Source organism: Liolophura sinensis, chromosome 5 (genome assembly GCF_032854445.1).
Source record: "Liolophura sinensis isolate JHLJ2023 chromosome 5, CUHK_Ljap_v2, whole genome shotgun sequence".
Classification (NCBI taxonomy): Eukaryota; Metazoa; Mollusca; class Polyplacophora; order Chitonida; family Chitonidae; genus Liolophura; species Liolophura sinensis.
Window position 1 is genome coordinate 13701257 of NC_088299.1, and position 24015 is coordinate 13725271.

General features: G+C 38.0%; 2 protein-coding genes across 4 annotated transcripts; one reads left to right on the forward strand and one right to left on the reverse strand.

Annotated features, from left to right (window-relative positions):
• Window positions 1–209: 209 nt before the first annotated feature.
• On the reverse strand, window positions 210–11904 carry LOC135465610 (thymidine kinase 2, mitochondrial-like). Of its 2 annotated transcripts, none has more exons than XM_064742887.1 (10): window positions 11717–11904; window positions 8590–8651; window positions 7975–8049; window positions 7456–7509; window positions 6584–6673; window positions 5042–5115; window positions 4256–4344; window positions 3504–3583; window positions 2470–2553; window positions 210–777 (listed from the first exon to the last, which is right to left on the reverse strand). In XM_064742887.1, the coding sequence occupies exons 1-10, from the start codon at window positions 11877–11879 to the stop codon at window positions 694–696; spliced, it is 855 nt and encodes a 284-aa protein (XP_064598957.1). In that variant the 5' UTR covers window positions 11880–11904; the 3' UTR covers window positions 210–693. The 2 variants fall into 2 exon arrangements, with proteins under 2 accessions (XP_064598957.1, XP_064598958.1); XM_064742888.1 differs by lacking the exon at window positions 11717–11904 and adding an exon at window positions 11521–11600.
• A 130-nt stretch (window positions 11905–12034) lies between these two features.
• LOC135465397 (dehydrogenase/reductase SDR family member 4-like) lies at window positions 12035–22921 on the forward strand. Of its 2 annotated transcripts, none has more exons than XM_064742628.1 (8): window positions 12035–12176; window positions 13045–13222; window positions 14582–14659; window positions 15672–15695; window positions 17026–17096; window positions 17819–17870; window positions 19008–19142; window positions 19515–22921. In XM_064742628.1, exons 1-8 carry the CDS (start codon window positions 12061–12063, stop codon window positions 19683–19685), a joined length of 825 nt encoding a protein of 274 aa, XP_064598698.1. In that variant the 5' UTR covers window positions 12035–12060; the 3' UTR covers window positions 19686–22921. The 2 variants fall into 2 exon arrangements, with proteins under 2 accessions (XP_064598698.1, XP_064598699.1); XM_064742629.1 differs by lacking the exon at window positions 12035–12176 and adding an exon at window positions 12218–12281.
• The last annotated feature ends 1094 nt before the right edge of the window (window positions 22922–24015 follow it).

Here is a 24015-nt window from a genome sequence, read left to right on the forward strand (position 1 = left end):
CTTACCTTATATCATCATGTAAACCAATCAATGTTGTAGAATTCACAAATCCAAGTTTTATCGCTCACAAAGTACAACCAAATTTACCACTTAAATATTTCACAGCTGTATTATCTATAGATGATAACGAAAATATTGGGCGATACAATTTTAAAATGTTAAAAAAAATATATTTTGATTCCGTATAATTATATATATATATATATATATATATATATATATATATATAGTGCAGTTTAACATACAAATGTTAGTGCCCTGCCTAACAATTTGCCCCTAACCCAACACTCATCCTTGTTTATGGGTAGAGGAGTCTGGATTGTAAATGTGACAAATCTCCTAACTCATGTGTAAAGCCAGAGAGGGGGCGAGGAGTGCTGAATTCAAGTCCGCAGCCTCATTGCTCATTGACGGATATACAGCGATACAGTAATACCTGCGCATATAGTGTACTTCATACATATTATGAAACCTGGATTTGTTAGCAAATGTTAAAGTACTAAAACTTTTCCCTTAAGACGGATTCTAATGCAAACAATATTAAAACTAGTCCTGTTTCACTGCTCTAACCTCTCAGCGTCGAGTGCCAAGTGGGGCAGCAAGACGTATCATGAGCATGAGCTTAGTAATGGCAGTTCCCAAAGTTTGCACCCTCTTCAAGCTGATGACCTAGTAACTGATACTTGAAGTAGTTCAAGCATAGCCAAATAAAATGTCTCTTTTCCTCTGCTCGTAGACCTCCTTTAACTCAGTGAAATCCAGATTTGCATTCAAAACCTGAAAAACAAAAGATTACAGCTGCTAATAAAATTTACTCTTATGGTTTATACACCTGAGAAGTTACGACACTTCTTCTGATTGTGGGAATGACAACACTTCTATGGACTGTGGAAGTTAAGACACTTCTTCTGACTGTGGAAGTTACGATACTTCTAAGGACTGTCGAAGCTATGGCACTTCTATGGACAGTGGAAGTCACAACACGTCTACTGACTAATGAAGTTACGACACTTCTACATGCTGTGAAAGCTACGACACATCCAATGACTGTGGAAGTTAGGAAACTTCTACTGACTGGAAGTTACGACACTTCCACTGACTGAAAGTTACGACTCTCCTGTGACTGTGGATGTAACGTCACTTCTTCTGCCTGTGGAAGTTATGAGATTCTACTGACTGTGGAAGTTACGACACTCCTACTGACTACAGAAGTTACAACACTTTCACTGACTACTGAAGTTACCACACTTCTACTGAATGTGGAAATTACCACACTTCTTCTGACTTTGGAAGTTACAACACTTCTGCTGAATGTGGAAATTATGTCACTTCTACTGACTTGTGGCTAAGGAAAACAGGGTAACGGCAATCAACATCCTCTTTCTATGATTGTAAACTATGATTACATGTAATTATTTACAATCAAAAGCTATAATCTTTAAAAGCAAAACATTAATTAACATAATTGTCTTAAGCAGTCATTTTTGTGTAGTTTCATGTAGAAGCTGTATCATTTTGATGTAAGACTCTTTTTGAAAATGAAGGTAAAAAACTTTTTAGTTTAAACAGACTGGTACATTGTCCATTTATACACACCAGGAGTAAAATTTGGCATACCATCACGATCTTAACTATGAAAAGTTAAAGTAGTGTAACTTATTTTTAGTGTCAATTGTAAACTCAGTTTTAGGGTTTACAATCAACTGCAGCCACGATTTCTTTGTGCAAGTGGGCACGTCAAAGACGGCTCCAGGACCACCTCCCTTGATCCAGCAAGAGCTGGACTAGAACTCACAACTTCACTTGTGAAAGATCAAAGCCGGAATTACAACAAAAATGATACCAGCATCAGACACACCAATACGAAAAGTATCCAGTACATCATCAATTATCATAATATAATTATAAATATTTATTTTATTACATTCATATTGTTTAAATCCGTCTTTATAACAGAATTAAATGCATTTAAATATTTGAATTCTAAAGTTAGCGTTACTGGACATATATTGTATATATACATATACAGTCATGGCTGTTGGCCACTGATGGTGTCTTACTGACTCACAACAACAGATTTTGAACTAGAAGATCAGCTTTCGTTTAATTTCTTGAGAAATGCATTATGCAATATGCTCAACTGCATACAAAATACATTTTGAGCACAAATCATTAAATACTTGATCTGCACAAAAAAGCCCTCAATGTCACTGGCATCACTGTCAATAATCAATAAACTGACATGTACAAAATGACAAATGTACAGTAATAAACGAAGAGTCCACCTTAGAATTTAGAAATATGAATGTACTTGATTCTGTTTTCAAAAGTGAATGTTTTCTTGAAATTAGATTCAGTGGCGGTAGGCCTACATCAAAAGGATTATGGCTTCACAATATGATCAGCATCAGCATAATTGTAAATGGATCGTCAGAACTCTTGTACTGAAATGTTTGCTGTGAATCTCACCATAACAGGAGCAGGAACGTGGAATTTGGGGGACTTTGTGATGAGCCAGTCTTCATGAAGCTCGTGGAGTGCTTGAAGGTATTCCTATATACAGTACATCAGAGTAAATCAATTTGTCAACAGATTATATCATAAGAAGTACAGTGAACGATCTAAGATTTCGCTCACAAACTTGCATTTTTAAAGGCAAATAAATGTCCCAAAATATAGCTTTTGATGTTGAAACCTACATTTCCCCACTAACACATCATCCTATCCTGTACACAAACCTTTAAGGTCTTTAAGGGTTTTAAGGTCTGTACACCAACCTTAAAACCCTTTTAAGACCAATACGACCGTCAGAATAAGGCAAAGGTGAACTTGTCTCAGTGAAGCGGCAGTTAAAGCCTACCAGCCCGGATAGCACAGTTGGTAGAGCGTCCGCTTTGGGAGCGGTAGATCCTGGGTCGGATCACACCTAAGACCTTAAAAGAGGAAGTTGTAGCTTCCTCGCTTGGCGTTCTGGTACATCCAGGATCAAACCTGGGTTGAGTCACACCTAAGGCTTTAAAAGAGGAAGTTGTAACTTCCTCGCTTGGCAAACCAGCATGAAGGGGATACTGCAACGACTGGTTGACCTGTATCAGTATAATGGCTCGGGCGGGGCGGTCCCCCCTATTCATGCCCTCATCCAAAATTGTATTTATTTATTTATTCATTTACTCATTTGATTGGTGTTTTACGCTGTACTCAAGAATATTTCACTTGTACGACAGTGACCAGCATTATGGTGGAAGAAAACTGGGCAGAGGAGGTTGCTGGGAAACCTTCCCACAAATGGCCAGAGAGGAAGCCAGCATGAGCTGGACTTGAAATCACCGGAATGCCGCCGAGGAAACCAAAATGCCCCACAGGAAACCATGGTCCATTGCCAGGCAACTGGTCCTCACAAAGCTCCTGACAAAGATACAGCGGAAACAGCCGGCGTTGAGATATTTTAATAAACAAAAAAAAGTGTAGAAAAACTGTGATGAAAACAGATTCTCCTGATTTACCAGTGGAATGGCCGTCTCTTCACTTCTACATCGCGTCTTGATCCTTTGATGAACAACCTCTGGGTCTGTCTTCAGATAAACTGGGCGAAAATACAACAAAATACAATTTAGGTACATTTACTGAAGTTTTACAGAAAAAAGATCATACTAGATGTTAAACTGCCTCCAGGGAACCAGTCCTCAGTAAAAAAACAATCCTTTCTGCCCCACAGGGCCTTGATCGAGGAGTGGCAGACTCAAATCCATCACCAACCTGTCAAAGTGTGCTTATTATCTCATCAGGCTACACAGGTATGTATTCCTCCACATACAGTACCCTCTCCAAAATTTATGACACTAGCTAACTGAGGAATTTTTCAGTATGGACTTTTTTTTGAAAAAATTAAACTATATTTTATCTGACTGTTCTTTTACGCTGTACTGAAGAATATTTCACTTATACGACGGCGGCCAGCATTAAGGTGAGTGAAAACCGGGCAGAGCCTGGGGGAAGCCCACGACCATCCGCAGGTTGCTGTCAGACCTTCCCACGTACAGCCGGAAAGGAAGCCAGCATGAGCTGGACTTGAACTCACAGCGACCGCATTGGTAAGAGACTCCTGGGTCATTACGCTGCGCTAGTGCGCTAACCAACTGAGCCATGGAGGCCCCCTAAACAAGAATAAATTGCTGGGAACACACACATACACACACATTTGTATGTGGAAGGCTTTCACAAACATCTACCCTGTGACAAAATCAGGTTAACTCACCTATTAGATCAATGTTTATGTTGTGATGTTTCAAGATCCAATCAAACCACTCTGAGAGAACAGCGTACTCCACGTCTGGCATCTTCCCACTGATGGGAGGAATGATAAACTTTAATCATCTGACTTGCTCAACATCATACTCAAGAATTTTCACTTATACGATGGCATACTATGGATGGAGGAAACAGGACTGCCCAAAGAAAACCACCAACATTTGGCAACTTACTCACCAACTTTCCCACTTATGAAGTATGGCTGTACATGCCAAAATCAGAGGTCTTCAATACATCTTAGATTGACTGATTGATTTATTGATCATTTTCAAATTAGACTGATGTCAAAAGATATGATGGGAAGGACATTAGACATAATCTGACTGAAGTAGATTGTACTTGTAATGAAATAGCATGTGTATCGGCAATCTGGGTAGATTTCTTGGCTGCCCTAGAAGTATACATACCATATTTCCTCTACCTTCCCATATATACCCAAGAGCAATTTTCACTGCGATTTATGCACATTTTTGAGTTGATTTTCGAGACAAGACTACATTGCTCGAATTGGCCAAATTCAGGGCTTCACAAAAAGTATAATTTTATCAGTCAACACAGCATAATACCTTCAGAATATGCTTGAATAAACACCTTGCAAACATGAAGAAATATTGAAGAATTACAACCAGTCTATAATCAGCCAACAGTCAAAGTATATTATCACGATGGCTAAATGAATGTATCAAAAGTATGAATCACTTGACTAGCACAATATTACAAAATATACACTTACCTTTCATGGAGATTCTCAACAAAGCAGTACTTGGCACTAAGTATTGAGCGTTCCATCAGCTTTACTGGCTTGGTCTAAAATACACGAACAAATGGCAGGACGGAATGGTTTTCTTTGAGATTTGATTGACAGCATCTTTAGGTAAACATCATGGCAAATTTCAGAAAAATGTCTACCAAGAGTTAAACTGAATTTCTTTACAACTTAAAAAGGAACTACAGCAAACTTAAAATATTTGTATAAAATTCTGGTCATTTCTAAAAGACAAAAAAAAAAAAAACCTGCCTCTTGAACCCAGATTGCAGGTGTGGTCCTAATATTCTGTATGTTCTCAGAGATATAAATACCTGTGGTATGATTCGTCGATCATGGTTGGTTGTACATACCTTTGGTGTGCCTCGTCAATTATGGTTGGCTGTACATACCTGTGGTGTGCCTTGTCAATCACGGTTGAATGTACATACCTGTGGTGTGCCTCGTCAATCATGGTTGGCTGTACATACCTGTGGTGTGCCTCGTCAATTATGGTTGGCTGTACATACCTGTGGTGTGCCTTGTCAATCACGGTTGAATGTACATACCTGTGGTGTGCCTCGTCAATCATGGTTGGCTGTACATACCTTTGGTATGCCTCGTCAATCATGGTTGGCTGTGCATACCTGTGGTGTGCCTCTTCGATCATGGTTAGCTGTAAACACCTGTGGTGTGCCTCGGCAATCATGGTTGGCTGTACATACCTGTGGTGTGCCTCGTCAATCATGGTTAACTGTACATATCTATGGCTTACCTTGTCAATCGTGGTTGGCTGTATATACCTGTGGTGTGTCTCGTCAATCATGGTTGGCTGTACATACCTTTGGTGAACCTCATCAGTCATGGTTACCTGAAAAACACCTGTGGTGTGCCTCCTCAATCATGGTTGGCTGTACATACCTGTGGTGTGCCTCGTCAATCATGGTTGGCTGTACATACCTGTGGTGTGCCTTGTCAATCATGGTTAGTTGTAAATACCTATGGTGTGCCTTGTCAATCATGGTTAGCTGTAAATATCTTTAGTGTGCCTCGTCAATCATGGTTAGCTGTAAACACCTGTGATGTTCCTCGTCAATCATGGTTAGCTGTAAATACCTTTGGTGTGCCTCGTCAATCATGGTTAGCTGTAAATACCTTTGGTGAGCCTCATCAATCATGGTTAGCTGTAAACACCTATGGTGTGGCTCATCAATCATGGTTGGCTGTAAATACCTTTGGTGTGCCTCGTCAATTATGGTTAGCAGTACACACCTGTGGTGCGATATGCCTGTCAATCCTGGTTAGCTGTACATATCTGAGGTGCAATATGCCTGTCAATCATGGTTAGCTGTACATACCTGTGGTGTGACATGCTTGTTAAGCATGGTTAACTGTACGTACCTGAGGTGCAACATGCCTGTCCAGCATGCTTAGTTGTACATACTTGAGGTGTGACATGCCTGTCCAACATGCTTAGCTGTCCAAACTTGAGGTGTGACATGCCTGTCCAGCATGATTAGCTATACATACCTGAGGTGCGACGTGCCTATCCAACATGGTTAGCTGCACATATGTCTGGAGGGTAAGTGCCCACCGAGAGGGATCTTCATACATCAGGCCCTAAAGTAGGTAGAAACAGCAGTGTTAAACATAAAGTCAAATACTGTACAGTGTTTATCGTTTTATAACTCATTTTACAGGTAGGTTCACATAACAACTTTATCCTATTAAAAACATTGGTAAACACTTTACCAAAAAATATGTCTGTGGGGCCTTTCAACATGACCCATATTCTCTATGTGTGAATTTCTTTAAAATCCACATCTATTTCATTATTCCGACCAAGAAAAATTAATATTCCCCAGCAACTGACCGACCCTATTTTTTCTGAAAGGATCAGGTTACCCCTTCTTTTAAGCATGACCTTGTAGATGTAAAACTTAATCATGTTAAAAGTGTTCTGCACAGAAAAAAATGTTGCTACCAAATATACTTTTTTATTTATTTGATTGTGTTGCAACATCATACCCAATACAACTCCCTTCTACAGGCCACCTTCACAAAACTTTTATTTTTCATAGCACCTCTCCTTAACAACGTTGATTTATGGCACTATAACCTAAACAACGACTTTTATGAAAAAAGAAAACATAACTTTCAAAGTTTTGTGAAAGTGGCCCCTGGCCATTTCTGTGGGAGGAGGAAGCTATCAAAACTACAACAAAAGCGTTTACACAAGTAACTTAAAGATACACTGGGGCCTCTCACCCATGTGATTTTTCAGGTATTTGGAAACCATGCAGTGCTCTACACAAACAACCACAACTTAATAAATCTAAAGAAATTTTGGTCACAGCCGCCACAGTCCTGGGATCAAGACAAACTGCAGAGAGTTAACTCACCAAGGTATTGTGACCACGGACATTTCTCCATTTCTGGACAGGTTCCATATTTATCTGTGCAAACAGAAAACCAAGCCATTTGAGTGGACTGAAAGTCAAGCAACATGTACATGCACATATGTACTTAACAAGACTGAAAAAGAAAGTGATCAAATACATGTAGAGTACAATATAATATTACTGGTGAAGAATGAAAGAGAAAGTGAAAGCTAAATGTTAAAAAAAAAATATGAAGTCACTTAAACCAGATTTTACAACAATACATCAAGGTGAAATAAAAACGTTTTCAATTTACAACTGAAATAAAACATAGGTAAGCACTTCATGAATTGATGATTGTGACTATTCTATTATTTCATGTAAAAGGTTATATTAAAATCATAGCTTATAAGCATCCAGAAGAAGCATCCGCACAAGTCTGGACAAGTTTACGGTTCGTTCATAATGGCAGTTCTGGTCTACCTGCCACAAATAAACAAAACAAAAACAAAACTAACTGTTGAAAATACTCTACTGTACCTCTGTATCTGTATAGTCTTTAAAATATTCCAGGAATGTTGTCTTTCCACTTGCAATGTTCCCTTCCACGCAAACCTAATGGAGGATGACACAATTTGTTAACACATCTCCAAAAGAATACACGACATTATTACTGTTAAATTGGTAATAATAACAGCTTCTGGATATGGTTTCTGGAAGCAGGGATGCTTCCTCACCTTCTACCCACACCCATCCCAGCGCTGTGGCTAAAATGGTCATTTTTTTCCCTAAAACAATGCAGATATCAGCTCATCTACATGAAGAGAATGCGTTAATTGTAACAGGTTGACCCAATGATCAACAAGTGTGCAGGATTGATTCCTGCTCTCACCAGGTCAACTGGAGCTTTAAGTCAGGAAATTTAACTGGCACCCCGGAGAGGGTTCTTTTTCTTTCTGCTATATTGTTCGCTTATATTATAAGATATCAGTGAAAAAATTCTTTGACATGCTGTTGACCACCATTCAAATATAGAAAGAAAAAAATTGTAGAAAGAAAAAAAGGTTTCATGTACAGATGAGTGATAACATTATTTGTGTTATATCACTCATTTATTCAAGGTTGTACATATTTACAGAAAGATGTGTGGCTCACCGTGAATTTTTTCTTTGGCTCCGATGTACAGACATGATTATTATGGGACGACATCCAGGATTCTGAAAATCACATGAAAATTAATGGTAAGAAACCAAATAATACCAGACATAATGTTATTTTGATTTATTAGATTGCTGTTTTTATGCCATAATGAAGAATATTTCACTTAAAACAATGGCAGCCAGCATTATGGTGGGGAAAATAATGAGCAGAGCCCAAGGTAAAACCATTACAATTCAAGGGCTGCTGCCACATCTTCACATTGCATTGGTGAGAGGCTCCTAGGTCATTCTACTGCAAAAGCACACTATTTAACCACCAGGCCAAAGAGCCCCAAAAATTGTTAGATATCTGACACATGTGTCTACTTTAGACTGAAAATTACACGTGTATTCTTAGTGCACCACATGTAAATAATAAACAGGTCTAAGTTTATTATATGTCATTTAAGTGTTCCTTTTTCCGTTTTGAGGGAATTTTTGTTGGGAAACTGGGAAATATATCTTCCTACAAATTTAAGAATAGGCGTAGTAAGAGGTGTCTATGGATACATGTAGTATGATAAATGACTTAGCATTTTGCACACAAAAATTTCATTCTAAGAGGCAATAAAGTGACATAAAATATTACACCTCGAGCTGAAAATTAAAAATTTTACTTATGTTATTATCCTTTTGGTCCAAACAAGCCTCAAACAACTTTCTAAGATAAACAGAACTCTCAGAATAATGCAAAAATGCGCAACACAGTCATGGGGGAAATTTTAAGTTCTTTACTGTATACAGGCCCAGAAACATACGTTCCAGAAGCTTGGGACAACCAAATTTTGGCATCGGACAACCTAACTTCCTGGTGCACGCTGTTCGGTCAGGCAACCTAATATTTGTCGTATGAAAACCAAATTATATCTTTGGCAAAGGATTGTTTGGAGTTATTTGCTGGATTAACATCATTTTAGCAACACGATGGTAAGAATTAATTTATCAGAAAAATCACAGATGGCATTCCACTAATGACTTTGATTTATAAAGTATTAAATGATGTAGTTACATTATGACACAGAGAAAAGTTGGAGGCAACCTCCCCCAGGGCAACCAAAAGAAAATCCACATTTTTCAGGCACTTTTCACGCATGTTTGCCAGGTGTCTCTTTAACCATATTCTGAGGTCATTATTAAGTGCAGATCTGTAGATAAAATTATACTTTTTGTGAATCCCTGAAACTGGCCAATCCAACCCATGTAGTTTTGTCTCCAAAATCAAGTTAAAATGTGCATATATTGCACTGGAAGTCGCTCTTTAATACGAGAAAAGGTTGAAGAATTAGGGTATATTTATTAGCTCCTTAGAGACCCATTCAACAGTTAATAAGGTACAGTCAAGTAAGTGCATGAATTGAATATTCTTACGTTACTGGTCCCCATGGCTTTACTCGACAACACAGACAACAACGACGTATAAAAACCCTAAATGACACCATACAGCGTATACATTATTAAATGCTGTATTGATTATTGGATGTTTTTTTTTTTTTAACTTGATCCTTTCTAACACCACTATTAAGATTAGGAAAGAAAGCTAGAAGCAAACATGTCCTTAAACGAAGAACACTAAAATTTTCAACTTTTGAAACACTATGAAAGCATGGATTTAGGCCTGGATAACAAAGATGAAACAAAAAGTACAAAATGACTTCCTAACAGGTAATAAGAGCACGCAATGGTACTGCTTCAAAACACATTAGACCGCACAAACTGCTGTGCTGACTCTTTGCGAAAACTATTTTAGTGAGGGTGAAATACACTGGGCAGAAGGTACATGTAGGTAGTTTTCATCATGTGAACAGAGTAATGATACCATGACTTCGTGTGTAGTCGCAACCATAAAAAAACGAAGTCAACATGTTTAGGACTAGTAGACCTGTAAATCTACCTACATGTAAAAAAAAAATTTTTGATCTGAAACTGAAAGTTACCTTCATAACTCCATGACTGTGTTACCGTTTAATGTTATTTTGTACGTGTGTGCAATTTGTAGCTTATAGTTGACCAGGAATAAACTAAACAATTCTGAACAATGTGTAACTTGCTCAGGACACTACATTAACATGTATATTGTTTTTTATTTGTACTTTGGAATGTTGTGATTAGCTTCAAAGTGACCCTCGTTCATCTGTGTAATATTCAACGATATACTTCACAAAAACTGTGACCTCTTTTCATCACAAAAAGTGTCACATCTTTTCATCACAAAAACTGGGAAATATTTTTGCCACAAAAATTGTGAAAAAAACTGGGACAATTTTTTTTTTACTTCACAAAAACTGTGTCTTTTTCAAACATGAATGACAGGGGCCACATACCAATGACCACATCGGTCTAAAAACAAAGAGATATTTCAGCGATGGGCATTTTACACACCATGTTACACTGGGTAATTTTTACTAATTATATATATACAGTACTTCACAAACTATTCCACAAAGAAGACCTTCTAAAGTCTCACAGCATAATGGGAATCATAAAGTTTAGTGATGTACCAACAGCTAGGCCTGTTGTTGACAAAGGAAGAAAAAGTTGAAGAAATGAATTAAGATCATCCTGATGTGAAACATTCTTCTCACTGACTCTAAAACTGTGTACAATATTACATGTTACTGTGTAACAAACATACATTCTCTCTTTATAGTGGACTAATATCATATTTTGGTTTGAATTTTTTTGACTAGAACTAGAACAGCAGATATTGTGAAAAGCTAGTCTAACAACATGCTGCAGTTCTAGTCAGACCATTTAGAATAACAGGTACCAGTCCATTTAGATGGGTTCATCACTGTATTATGTTAAACTTTTGACATTCGATCATTGTAACACTAATGTTAAAATAACACACGAGTCCATCTAAATGGACAACTCAGGTCCCACTTACCTGCGATAGTCAACTGTTCTGCTCAAAAGCCCACTACTCAGGTCCCACTAACCTGTGATAGTCAAAGGTTCTGCTCAAAAGCCCACATGTATCGTAAAGAGCATATAGTGCCTCTTGCACAAGCACAGTCGTGTTTATTTATAGACGTGCTGCAACATTTTGCATTATCGATGAATTGTTGTTGCTGATCACTTACTGGTTAGATGCGACTTCCACTTCCAAGCTCTTGAGCCCAGTATGACTCCTCCTGACTGAGAATGTCGGCGCGCCTGGGTCAGACCAGACCGACGTGCTAGTTGTAACCACCCCTTACAGTTCCCCCACAATCGAGTCTTTACAAATTTATCAAAAGCGAACATTTCACCCTACAACTGAACAGAGCGCTTTGTTTCGATATTCTCCGCAATTCGGGAATTTTCGGGTCGATATTCAATGTTTGGGAGTAGACGAATGTAGATCGCAATGTGGAGAGTCCTATCTGTTTAGCTTCCGGTTGTCACCGCGTGGACTTTGATCGTTGTGAAGGATCAACAGTCCAAGATGAACACATTTTGCAGAAATATTTTCAGATTGAGCGTGAGAATGAACTCTACGGCGGCCCAAAGCAGCAAAAAACTTCAGGGAAAGGTGGCAATTGTGACAGCTTCAACAGATGGGTGTGTCAGTGAATCAAAAGACTTTAATCTCTTTTGGACTCTCTGTAGCCCTGGAATTCTGCTACCATGACTTATACAAACCCTTGCACTTACAAGTTACATTCAGTTAGTTATTTCAGATTTCACATAGGCCTATATTATCAGAGCTTGTAGAAGATAAACCTCCACGTTTAATCGAACTGCTGACATATTGTGGTTTAATAAACAAACTGTTGGCGATGGGGTGTGTGTGCTTTTCACAAATTGTTTTTAAATTGAGGTTGCTGTTATGTGGTAGGCCTAAAGCGACATCATTTCGTTGAAGAATCAGATTTTCTCAATGAACATTTGAGACAAATGTAATAAAGGCATCAATCAAGTCTTTACAACTGCCTAAAGGCCATGCCGTTAAAAACATCCTGGTAGTGTATTCTTAACAGGTTAAAGTACTGCTTTAAAGAGCTTTATATGAAATCAAATATGTCAGTCAGTCTGGTAGTATTGTGTGAGCATGTCATGGTTGAGTGGTTAAAGGCGATAGTCTTTGAATTGCAAGTTCACACAAGATACGAGTTCTATCCTGACCTCTATCCTTAGAGAACTATTTGCATGTTCTCCCGTTTTTATGCGTACATACCTGTATCATGTACAGGTATGTGTGTCACACATTGGAAAGTTCTTAGTAACTTGCCAAAGGTTGGTGGTTTTCTCCGTGTACTGTCCCTTGCTACCTCCACACTCAAATCTGACCTAAATCATATAAGTCAAAATCCTTGAGTGTGGTATGTGTTAAACAACAGTCAAATAAATACATAAATATTCTGGAAGAAAGTTTTGAAAAATAGGATGAAATAAGCAAATCAGTCAGTTAGATCATGTTTGACTGCAGGATAGGATTGGCAATCGCACGGCGGTTAGGACAAGATGGGGCAAAGGTCATGGTTAGCAGTCGAAAACAGCAGAATGTGGATGAGACTGTGCGTCAGTTGAAGGGGGAGGAGCTGGAAGTGGAGGGCATTGTCTGCCATGTTGGAAAAACAGAAGACCGCAGTAAACTGATCAGTAAGGTGAGGTTTTACACATTAGCTGCCGAGCTCAGCTCAGCTCAGCAGCCTCTGGAAGCATTGTAGAAAGTTTAACATGAGGGAGAAAGTAATCAGGAAAATGGAAATATGCATGTGAACTACTTATGTATTTATTTATTTATTTGATTGGTGTTTTACACAGTATACTGAAGAATGTTTCACTTATATGACAGAGGCCAGCATTATGGTGGGAAGAAACCAAGGAGAGCCCCGAGCCCATCTAAAGGTTGCTGGCAGACTTTCATATGTACTCCCAAAAAGAAAGCCAGCATGTGCTGGACTTGAACTCGCAGCGACCACATTGATGGGAAGCTCCTGGGTCATTACGCTGTGCTGGCATGCTAAACCCCTCTGCCACACAGGCCCCTGAAGTACTTTGATGAGCAAAGAAAGAAAAGAGTATAAACAGGTATAGCTTTTTGGCATAGAAGCAAGGTGTGGGAGTGTGTGTAGGGAGTTGGTGGTCATTCGTGTTCAGTAGATGATTTCCGTATTACAGAAGGCTCCAAGGCTTGGCCGTTGTATTTTTGTCAGATATTTGATGTAAATGTTGATGGGCTGTTGAGTTTGACACGGACTCATTCAGACTTCCCGCACTCTTTTTTTTTTTTTTTTTTTTTTTTTAAATTTCACATTGTAGAAGTAAAATATTATAAGTAATAATTGTAAGTATACTGTAAATAGCACGTTCAGGAGCAAATAAAGGCCTTAAGTTTTTTGGCTAAGAAATTTATCAAATGTAAGGGAAAAAAAAAACAGTTTTAAAGGTGGATGAATCAGCCTGAATCAAGCAATATCTGTTTCTTTTTTTTTTATGAAAATAGTTGAGGATGAAACTTGATGAAATGCAGTAGTTAATACTAGATGTGCGAACGTTGTTTTTGATCTCAGTCCGTTGAAAGCGTTGACCAAATAACCAGTAAGGCATAATGCAACCATGAATCCATCTCTCATAGGCAACTTCTAAATTTTATTTTATTTATTTGATCGGTGTCTTAAGCCATTCTGGAGAATATTTCACTTACACAAAACAAACTGAGGCCTCTGTGGGCAGCACGCCAGCTCAGCGCAATGACCCAGGAGACTCCCACCAGTTTGGTAGATGTGTGTTCAGCTCGTGCTGGCTTCCTCTCCGGCTGTACATGAGAAGGTTTGCCCCCAGGCTTTGCCCAGTTTCTTCCTACTATAATGGTGACCACCGTTATATAAATGAAATATTCTTGAGTACGGTGTAAAACGTCAATCAGATAAATAAATCAAATAAATATAAAACAAATTTTACTTCATTTTTGTTTATATCATTGTTAGCCAGCTCAAACAGTTTTGTCTTCTGTGTTATAGACATTGGAGAAGTTTGGAGGGATTGACATCTTGGTGTCCAATGCAGCTGTTAATCCAACGTTTGGGCCAATGCTGGAGGTAACTCTTACGGGACAACAGATGGGAAACATGCCCTGGAGCAGAACAAACAACCTACAGTTTTCATTTAGTGCCAGAAAGGAATGGGCTGCACACACACAGTGTTGGTTCAATTTCAGTCTCAGACAGGACGTGAAAATCTGCAACACATGTAAAAAAGTTTGTCAGTTGCTTGACAAAAGTCGGTGGTTTACTGCAAGCACTCTAGCTGAAATTCCCACCCTCGCCCCACTCATGAAACTGACCTTTGCCATTAGAAGTGAAATGTTCATTGCTAAAATACAGGGCAGGAAATCAGTGGGGGATTGTCATATCCTGCCTAATGATGGTTATTTTCTTTCTCACATTCCACTGGGAAGTCCAAATATAGGGTTTATTGTAGTTTATAATCACTTAGGCTTGTTACAATGTAAGTCTTTGTATGTCAAAAAAAAAAAAAAAACAGCCTTGTGAAAGTGAAGGAGCCCGGAAGACTGTTGTGTGATGAGCTATTGATTGGTTGTGATATGGGTTATGATATCTGAAGAATTATAGCCTCAGCTGATGTGGACTTTGTTCACTTTTAAACATCTTATATCCTAATGGTCACTTTTCAAAATTTTTTTACAGACAAGATAGAAAAGTCTTTTGCCTTTGGCCTTGAGCTCAGATTTATGACTCTTACCCTAAATGACCTAAAACTTTGACCACAAAAGAGCATTTTTGGAAGCAAATAAATGTTATGAAATATTACTTGTGGTGGTAAAATTTACATTTTCCAAGTAGGATATAATCGTATCTTCTAAACCCCTCTCAAAGCACCTTTCTTAAATCAATAAAACTTCCAGAATCTGCAAAAATAAGCCACTTAGTGATAAACATTTTTGGGTATTTGGTGATAAATTTTGAGGTATATGCAATTCAAAAATTATGTCACTCTCATGTAAACTGAAAAATTATTGTGATAAGGGAAATTGAAGCATGTGTTTTTTAAATCCTGAGTTTCTGACGATTTGTCTGTTTTGTGTTTCAGTGTTCAGAGGAAGTCTGGGATAAGGTCAGTGTAATCATTAGAACACTGTAATAGAGGATGAGAACAATTGTTCTAATGTAGGATGAGAACAGTAGCTGTAATATAGGATGAATTCATTGTAATACCAGAATTATAGAGGATAACATTGTAATGTATATGAGAAAATTCTAGTATTGGTTTAGAAGATTGTTTTATCAAATAAAATATGTGGGATGAAAACAAGGAATGTCGTAATTTACTGAGAGCATTATGTAAACTTGTTGGGACGTTTAAAATTGACACACATGTACCACTGGTATCAAGTTAACATCGTTTGCTGAAATTTACATGCTGTCATCTAATACTCCACGGACCTTCAGCTGCACCTTTGCAGACATTAGCTGATCCTATGCAGACCTTCAGCTGTTCCTCTGCAGACCTTCAGCTGTTCCTCTACAGACCTTCAGCTGTTCGTCTGCAGACCTTCAGCTGTTCCTCTGCAGACTTTCAGCCGATCCTCTGCAGACCCTAAGCTGACTCATTTGAAACCTTCTGCTGATCTTCTGTATACCTTCAGCTGTTCCTCTGCAGACCTTCAGCTGTTCCTCTGCAGACTTTCATCCGATCCTCTGCAGACCCTAAGCTGACTCATTTGAAACCTTCTGCTGATCTTCTGTATACCTTCAGCTGTTCCTCTGCAGACGTTCAGCTGTTCTTTTTCAGACCTTCAGCTGTTCCTCTGCAGATCTTCAGCTGTTCCTCTGCAGACCTTCAATTGTTCCTCTGTGGACCTTCAGTTGTTCATCTGCAGGCCTTTAGCTGATCCTCTGCAGACCCGTAGCTATTCCTCTGCAGGCCTTGAGCTGTTCCTGTGCAGAACTTTAGCCATTGCTCTGCACACTTTAAACTGTTCCTCAGCAGAACTTTCATTGTTCCTCTACGGACTTCAGCTGATCCTCTGCAGACCTTCAACTGTTACTCTGCAGACCTTCAGCTGTTTCTCTGCAGACATTTAGCTCTTCCTCTGCAGACCTTCTTCCATTCCACTGCAGACCTTCAGCTGATCTTCTGCAGACATTCAGTTGTTCCTCTGCAGAACTTCAGCTGTTCCTCTGCACGCCAACTGTTATTTTGCACACCTTCAGCTGATCCTCTGCAGACCTTCAGCTGGTCCTTTGTAGACCTTCAGCTGGTTCTTTGTAGACCTTCAGCTGGTCCTCTGCAGACCTTCAGCTGGTCCTCTACAGACTTTCAACTGGTCCTCTCCAGATTTTCAGCTGATCGTTGTTGTTGATTTGTTGTTGGTTCTCCAAGAAATTCTCAGTTAGTATACTGTAAATGTTAACGATGCTTTCATTTATATTTATCTTTGTAGATTTTTGATGTTAATGTGAAAGCAGCCTTTTTATTAACAAAAGAAGTTTTTCCTCATATGGAGAAAAGAGGGTGAGTCAAAGAGTTTGAGAAATGTGAGAAAAGTGAACACTTGGTAATGACTATTAGTCTTTCACTTCAACATCTGGCCTGACAAGAAAGGGTACTGTCCTGTTGTCCACAACATGTCAGAAATGAAAATCCTTTTGGATTGACGTCACCTGTACATGTAAGCTAGCCTCATGTTTTCAGAGCTGTCAGGCCAAAAGTTAAAGTTAAAAGTTAAAGCAATATATTGTTTCTCAGGCCAGTAACATTTTTGCACTACTTTTCATAGGTTATAAATTCATAATTTAAAAGTAAACTGTAGAAATTTGAAAGTTTTCTATTGTCTACCTTTACATTTGGAGGATCATTACTTTGTTGTGCTCCAGGCTTATTTATCTTGTCAATGAAAACAATTTCTCACTCCACTGACAAGATGAGGGTCATCCATTGTATCCATTGTGGGTAATATTAATTGCTGAATATACCTGCCCATGTTAGTACTGTATCAAATTGCGACAATGTCACATTAAAAACGTACGTCATCATACTGTTGTACCATTACAACTCAAACACCATATTGCATGCACCCCACAATGTATATATGTGCACTAGGTGAACTTCCTGTCCTCCACACATTCATGGAATCCCTCCTTCCCATGTGAGCGACATACTCTTGTGGTGAAAAATGGGAGAGTATTGCGTGAAAATCAGGTATTTATCAGGTGTTTTCTGTTTCCTCTTTCCAGAGGTGGTTCTGTCATCTTCAACTCATCAATCGGTGGATATGTCCCTTTCTCTGTAAGTAAACAGTTTCCAAGTGTTGTTAAATGAAAGAAGGATTTGTTTATTTATCTATTTGATTGGTGTTGTATGTCGTATCCAACAATGTTTCACTTACATGACGCTGGCCAGCATTGTGGTGGGAGGAAACCGAGCAGAGCCCAAGGGAAAAATGAAAGAAACAAGTGTCTGTTTTAATTCAATTAAGTGAAATATTGTCTATTGTAAGAATCTTCCCCGTTGGCCAGGTAAATACATCATGTCATTTGATATGTAATTGCTGTCCATCACATAAAAGTAATTTGCAAGCTGGATATACCATCTCTTGTGTTTATTGTGACTGGCTTTAGTTGGTCAGTTACATGTACATATATATATATTGTCTCTTGGTTAAGAGTTGTTTACTGCTGGTATAGCACTGCATTATGTATATCGCGTCCTCAGCAGCCCATCATTTGTTTAGTTCTGTACATGTGTCAGTTCGGGTTTTCAGCTATCAAAAGTCCATATTCCGTCAGTTATGTATCACCCCTCATGGTTTTCTATCAGTTGTTATATACCACCTCTCATGGTTTTCTCTCAGTTATAATTATATATCACTTCTCGTGGTTTTCTCTCAGTTATTTGATATCACTTCTCATGGTTTACTGTCAGTTATTATTATTTATCACCTCTCATGGTTTTCTATCAGTTATTACATATCACCTCTCATGGTTTTCTCTCAGTTATAATTATATATCACTTCTCGTGGTTTTCTCTCAGTTATTATGTATCACCTCTCATGGTTTGCTATAAGTTACATGTATCTAGAGTATCACCTCTCATGGTTTGCTTTAAGTTACATGTATCTAGAGTATCACCTCTCATGGTTTGCTGTAAGTTACATGTATCTAGAGTATCACCTCTCATGGTTTGCTGTAAGTTACATGTATCTAGAGTATCACCTCTCATGGTTTGCTGTAAGTTACATGTATCTAGAGTATCACCTCTCATGGTTTGCTATCAGTTAGTATTATATATCACCTCTTATGGTTTTCTGTCAAATACATATCACTTCTCATGGTTTTCAGATATCAGTTCCCTCTTCTATCAGTTTGACATTCGCTCTCGATCCACATTTTCCCAGTTTAACATATGGTCATTTGTGTTTTACAGTTACTGGGCCCATATTCCGTCAGTAAAACAGCCCTTATCGGTCTCACCAAAGCACTGGTTCATCAACTTGCAGCCTCAAATATCCGTGTCAACCTCATAGCTCCGGGCATCATACAAACCAAATTCTCTGAACAGGTGCTTTATCCATTTTATTCATTTAATTTAATTTAATTTCATGGCCTGAATTTGTATTTCATTTAATGTGTCATAATAATTGTGTTGTCTACCTTGGTTTTAGCGCATGTTAAAAGGGATGTTTATGTTTATAGGAGGATATAAGTACCATGTGAGGATGTGAACTGAAATACAGCCTTCTTAATAAGTAGTTTTCCGTAATGAAAATTTTATTTTTCATTTAACACACTGAATTTGCATTTTAGACTTACCAGGTATTTGACCAAAATAGGCAGCTTATTGTCAAAATATAAATATGTTCTATTTCATTAATTTGCAACGGACTATTTGGTAACGAATTGGTTTAACGATTTATTTACTTGTATTTTCCAGCTACACTCGAATGACATGGTGAGCCAGATTGCCTTGCAGAATATCCCCCTGGGAAGATTCGGTAAGCCTGAAGAGTGCGCTGGTATCGTGTCCTTCCTGGCCTCGGACGATGCCTCCTACATTACGGGAGAAGGTTTTATCATCGCGGGTGGGACTACCTCAAGACTCTGAGCCAATCAGATCCTGCTGAAATGTGTGGGGGTATGGTTGAGGGGTGTGGATGGACACACCATTCCTATTTTAACCTGAAATAGACAAAATGTAAAGAATTAATCAGCTGTATCGTGCCATTGGTTGTAATAATATGCAGGCTAGTGTAATTTACATACCTATACTTGTATATATATATGTAATTTTCAGATTTCATTGCGTTGTAATGTTATAAAGGTAGGTAATTGATTTTTGAGTAAATTTCCAGAGTGTAAACTTGATGTCATATGCAATGACAACATCTGCATCATATTCTGTCATGATAGCCTTTTGCATAATGACATCATCCAACGGTGTTTGCCAGGCCACCAGACCTTTACTGTAAAGGTCTAGGACATTTCTTACTCTTATCCCATAGATGGTATGGAAAGTTTGGGGCCTACCATGTAAAGTAATTACTGTGAAGTACTTAATTTTCGCGTGAAACTAATTTTTGCGGATTTCACGGTCAATAATTTACCGCAAAAAATGATTCCAGCCAAAAAAATATCCAATATTAATTCATATACTACAGGTAGTAGTAATAATGAAGGGAAATCTTTGCCAGGCTGACGCGAGTTCCAATGTGAAATCCTGATGGGCCAGCTAAATTAGTTGCGTGTCTCCTGTGGTCCAATGAGTGAGCATCTAACAAACTGTAAAGTGTGTACAACAACACAATGGCAGTTTGACAGCTACAGCAATGTTTGTGGTTTCTTACCTGATACAGAGGATTATAAAAACTGAAAAAATGCAAAACTTACCCTGATGCTTGATAAAGAATGAGTGACTGGCGCCGATAATGGTGAATTCATATGTTTTGCGTTGAAATGCTCAAGAGGTGACAGGTCACTTTGCCAGGTGTTTAAAAATGCTCATCAGTGATTCGAGAAGAAGTGATACCTGTTTGCGTACTGCTCACGCTAGGTGCGAAAGTAATCTTACGTTGTGATAATCCAGCCCCCCATTGTTTTTAATCTCTGACCCAGATCATGAGGATTAGCGACACCGCAGAAAACAAAGGAGGATTAAAGCCATCCATGATGATACCCGTTTTACATGCTTGAATAATTTCGGCTATATTATATCTTGGAAAATTTAAAGATTTTAAGATGTGTTTTTCAGTATTCTCTTAAATATGCGAAAATTAATTCCCGCGAACATATTTTTGGAGAAAATTAGCGAAAATAAAATGGAGCGAATAATAAGTACTTTACCGTATACAGTGATCTAAGCTGGTAAGCTGGTTCCTGCTCAGTTTGTGAAAATAACAGTGTAGTTAATTCTTCACATTGGAAGAAATTTACAGATAATGATAACCCTTTAGCTGCAGCACTTGCAATGAACGATATAGTTCATGAGTGAGCGGTTGTAGAATCTGCCTTATAAAGTGTGATACCTACTATGGTTCCAGCTGTGGTGTCCTGTGGAATTTTACAATTTTAACTGTTCGCTTTAATAACATATGCACTTGGCTTTCAGAACTTGACAATTGAAAATGTTTACGTACATTAAATGCATAATGGAGTATAGCGAGTACGACTTTCTTTACACAGTGCCTCCGTGGCCAAGTGATTAGTATGCTAGCGCAGAACATTTACTCGGGAGCCTGACACTAGTGCAGTTGCTATGGGTTCAAGTCCAGCTTCCTCTCCAGTCATATGTGAGATTGTCTGCCAGCAAGTTGCGGATAGTCAAGGCTTTCTCTTGGGCTCTCCCCAGTTTCATTTCACCATAATGCTGGCTGCCATGGTATAGTAGTAAGTGAAATATTCTTGAGAAAGGCTTAAAACACTCATCAGATTTCCCACTGATCCTTAAACTTCTTGAAGGTGCTGAATTTGTTACGTTTCTTGAAAAGCTTTGAAGCTTTGCACTTCGACTGAATGGTCATAAAAAGTGATGGAAGATATGGATCCTTGAAATCCTTGGATTTTGTTGATGTTTTCGGGTTTTGAAAAAATTTATTAAAAGTGCTTATTTTTTTTCCTTTTGTTCACATTTTAGGTGTCATATAACATTATGTTTGAAATAAAAAAAAATATCAAATAATCCATGCATGAAGTTTGCACTTTAACTAAATGGCCTTCAAAAGTACTTTAATGTTGTTCTTTGAACTGTTTGAATTTTGTTAAAATGTTTCTTGAAAGAGCATGAAGAAAGTGTTTATTTTGAGATGTCCTTGAAATTGTTTTTATAGTTGTTCAATGTTGGTCCATGAAAGTTGGTGAAAAACACTTTCTTTCACTGATGGGAACTCGTGTGACTTGTTCTGGAAAATACAGGTAACACATAGCCTAGCCAGGTTTACAAACCTGAACCACCTCAGGAATGATCCACTCGACCAGTGTCACTATACCATACCATGCATTTGATAATAGTTTATCTGAGATTGGATTCAAACCAGATTGAAATAATAAAGATTGAAATAAACATCTGAGTATGTTATATGAACAGATTTTGTATTTAGATACTTGTATTCAGTTTTTGCTTACAATAACTAGCGTGGATTACAAACGTGTGTTGAAGAGGTTTTTGATTACACATTTGTTGTATAATATTGTTAGTTAGAAGAGGTTTTTGATTACACATTTGTAGTATAATATTGTTACTTAAGAGGTTTTTGATTACACATTTGTAGTATAATATTGTTAGTTAGAAGAGGTTTTTGATTACACATTTGTAGTATAATACTGTTACTTACACACATTTATAGTATAATGTTTTTAGTTATGGCATTATGCATCATGTATTGTATTTCACCTAAAGTTTTGCCTGAAAAATTTGATGTCAGAAGCACAGAGGTTTTAAAATGATACCTTTGATGCCAACACTTAAGTTTGTCAGGTGCAGCATTCATCAAACTTAAAGTGTCCATATAACATGGATGAAATTAGTCAAAATCATGCAAAGCATGTGACTTGCAAAAAGTTAAATTTTAGGTGGCGTGCAGTATTTATTACAGTCTGCATTTGGAATCTAAACTACAATTATGATTACATATACTGCACTGAGAGAAGAATTTCTAGGAAAATAGTTCAGATATGGCACAGATCCTGGATGTATTTTACATGGGCTTGTGTCAAGAACATCTTGATTACTTGTATTACGTGTAGCACTAAGTTTACAAATTTACCATCATATTTACCACCAGAGCTGTATTAAGATGAGATTAATATGATGATGAATATTAAAAACACAATTTCTTAAAATAAGAATCTGAAAGACTCAATTTGTTTGACATGTACTACTCCATTTATCACAAAGTATTGACCATCACTGCCCAAGGAACCAATGGTTCCTGCTCAAATTTCTTCAGCATTTTACAAATCAAGCTTGCAGATTCAAGTGCGATTTTAAGTCAGGAAATCTCAAAAACTTTGCTACGGGAAGTGTTTCTCCATGACTTGGCTCCATTTCCTCCACCCACAATGTGGACATCAAAAAAGTGAAATTTTTAAAAATCTTGTCATTTACTTTAATCGAAAACACGAATATTTTACGTGAGAAAACTATTTTGAGTTGCTGAATACTTATGGTACCTCTGCAGCCTTGTTTATGACACCGTAGTAAATGCAGGATTTGTTTTTTGTTAAATGCTGCTTTCTAGAATTCATAACTCAGTATGACTACATTCATTTTACATCCAAGACAATTATAAAATAATGCTGATAAAATTTATTTCTTTTATTCGATTGTTGCTTAATGCCACACTTTGTTTCCACTTAGTGATCAGTTTATGCATTGAGGAAGCTGGAATGCTGAAGTAAACCACCAAACTTTGGCAAATTAAAGACAAACTTTCCCCCAAGTGACGTACAGCTATGCATACCTTACTGGTGGAAGACCAGTTGTATCCACTGAATGTTATACTGAGTGAACAGCCACGTGTGTCGGTGATCACTTATTGTCACCAAGGCCCTTTGAGCACTGAGAGTGCTGATATAAGGTAAAAATTCTTACTAAATGAATTGTGGGCTTCCTCATGAACTACTTCATGTATCCCTACATGAATTACTTTGTTGTTGGGTGAATTTTTGGCACAAAAAGGCAAATATCCTACAATGATCTGCCTACAACTAAATCCTAGAACGTGGTCAGTTGTTCATGGCGGTAACTTACAATTTTTCAGTCATAGATTGACACATTAGGTGTGTGGGTGTATTACTTGGTCCATGCCGCCACTGAAGTATCATGCTGAAGACACGACACCAGACACGACACCTCACCCAGTCACATTACACTGACACCAGGCCAACCAGTTCCATTTCCTTGCTCTAACTTTTCAGTACTGAACACCAAGCTGGGCAGT

Coding starts and splice junctions, on each gene's coding strand:
- LOC135465610 (XM_064742887.1), bottom strand. CDS start 11,879: ATGTTCGCTTTTGATAAATTTGTAAAGACTCGATTGTGGGGGAACTGT. Junction 8,652..11,716: donor GTGGAAGTCGCATCTAACCA/GTAAGTGATCAG, acceptor TGTGATTTTCAG/AATCCTGGATGTCGTCCCAT. Junction 778..2,469: donor ACGTTCCTGCTCCTGTTATG/GTGAGATTCACA, acceptor TTTGTTTTTCAG/GTTTTGAATGCAAATCTGGA.
- LOC135465397 (XM_064742628.1), top strand. CDS start 12,061: ATGAACACATTTTGCAGAAATATTTTCAGATTGAGCGTGAGAATGAAC. Junction 17,097..17,818: donor CCTCATATGGAGAAAAGAGG/GTGAGTCAAAGA, acceptor TCCTCTTTCCAG/AGGTGGTTCTGTCATCTTCA. Junction 17,871..19,007: donor GTGGATATGTCCCTTTCTCT/GTAAGTAAACAG, acceptor TGTGTTTTACAG/TTACTGGGCCCATATTCCGT.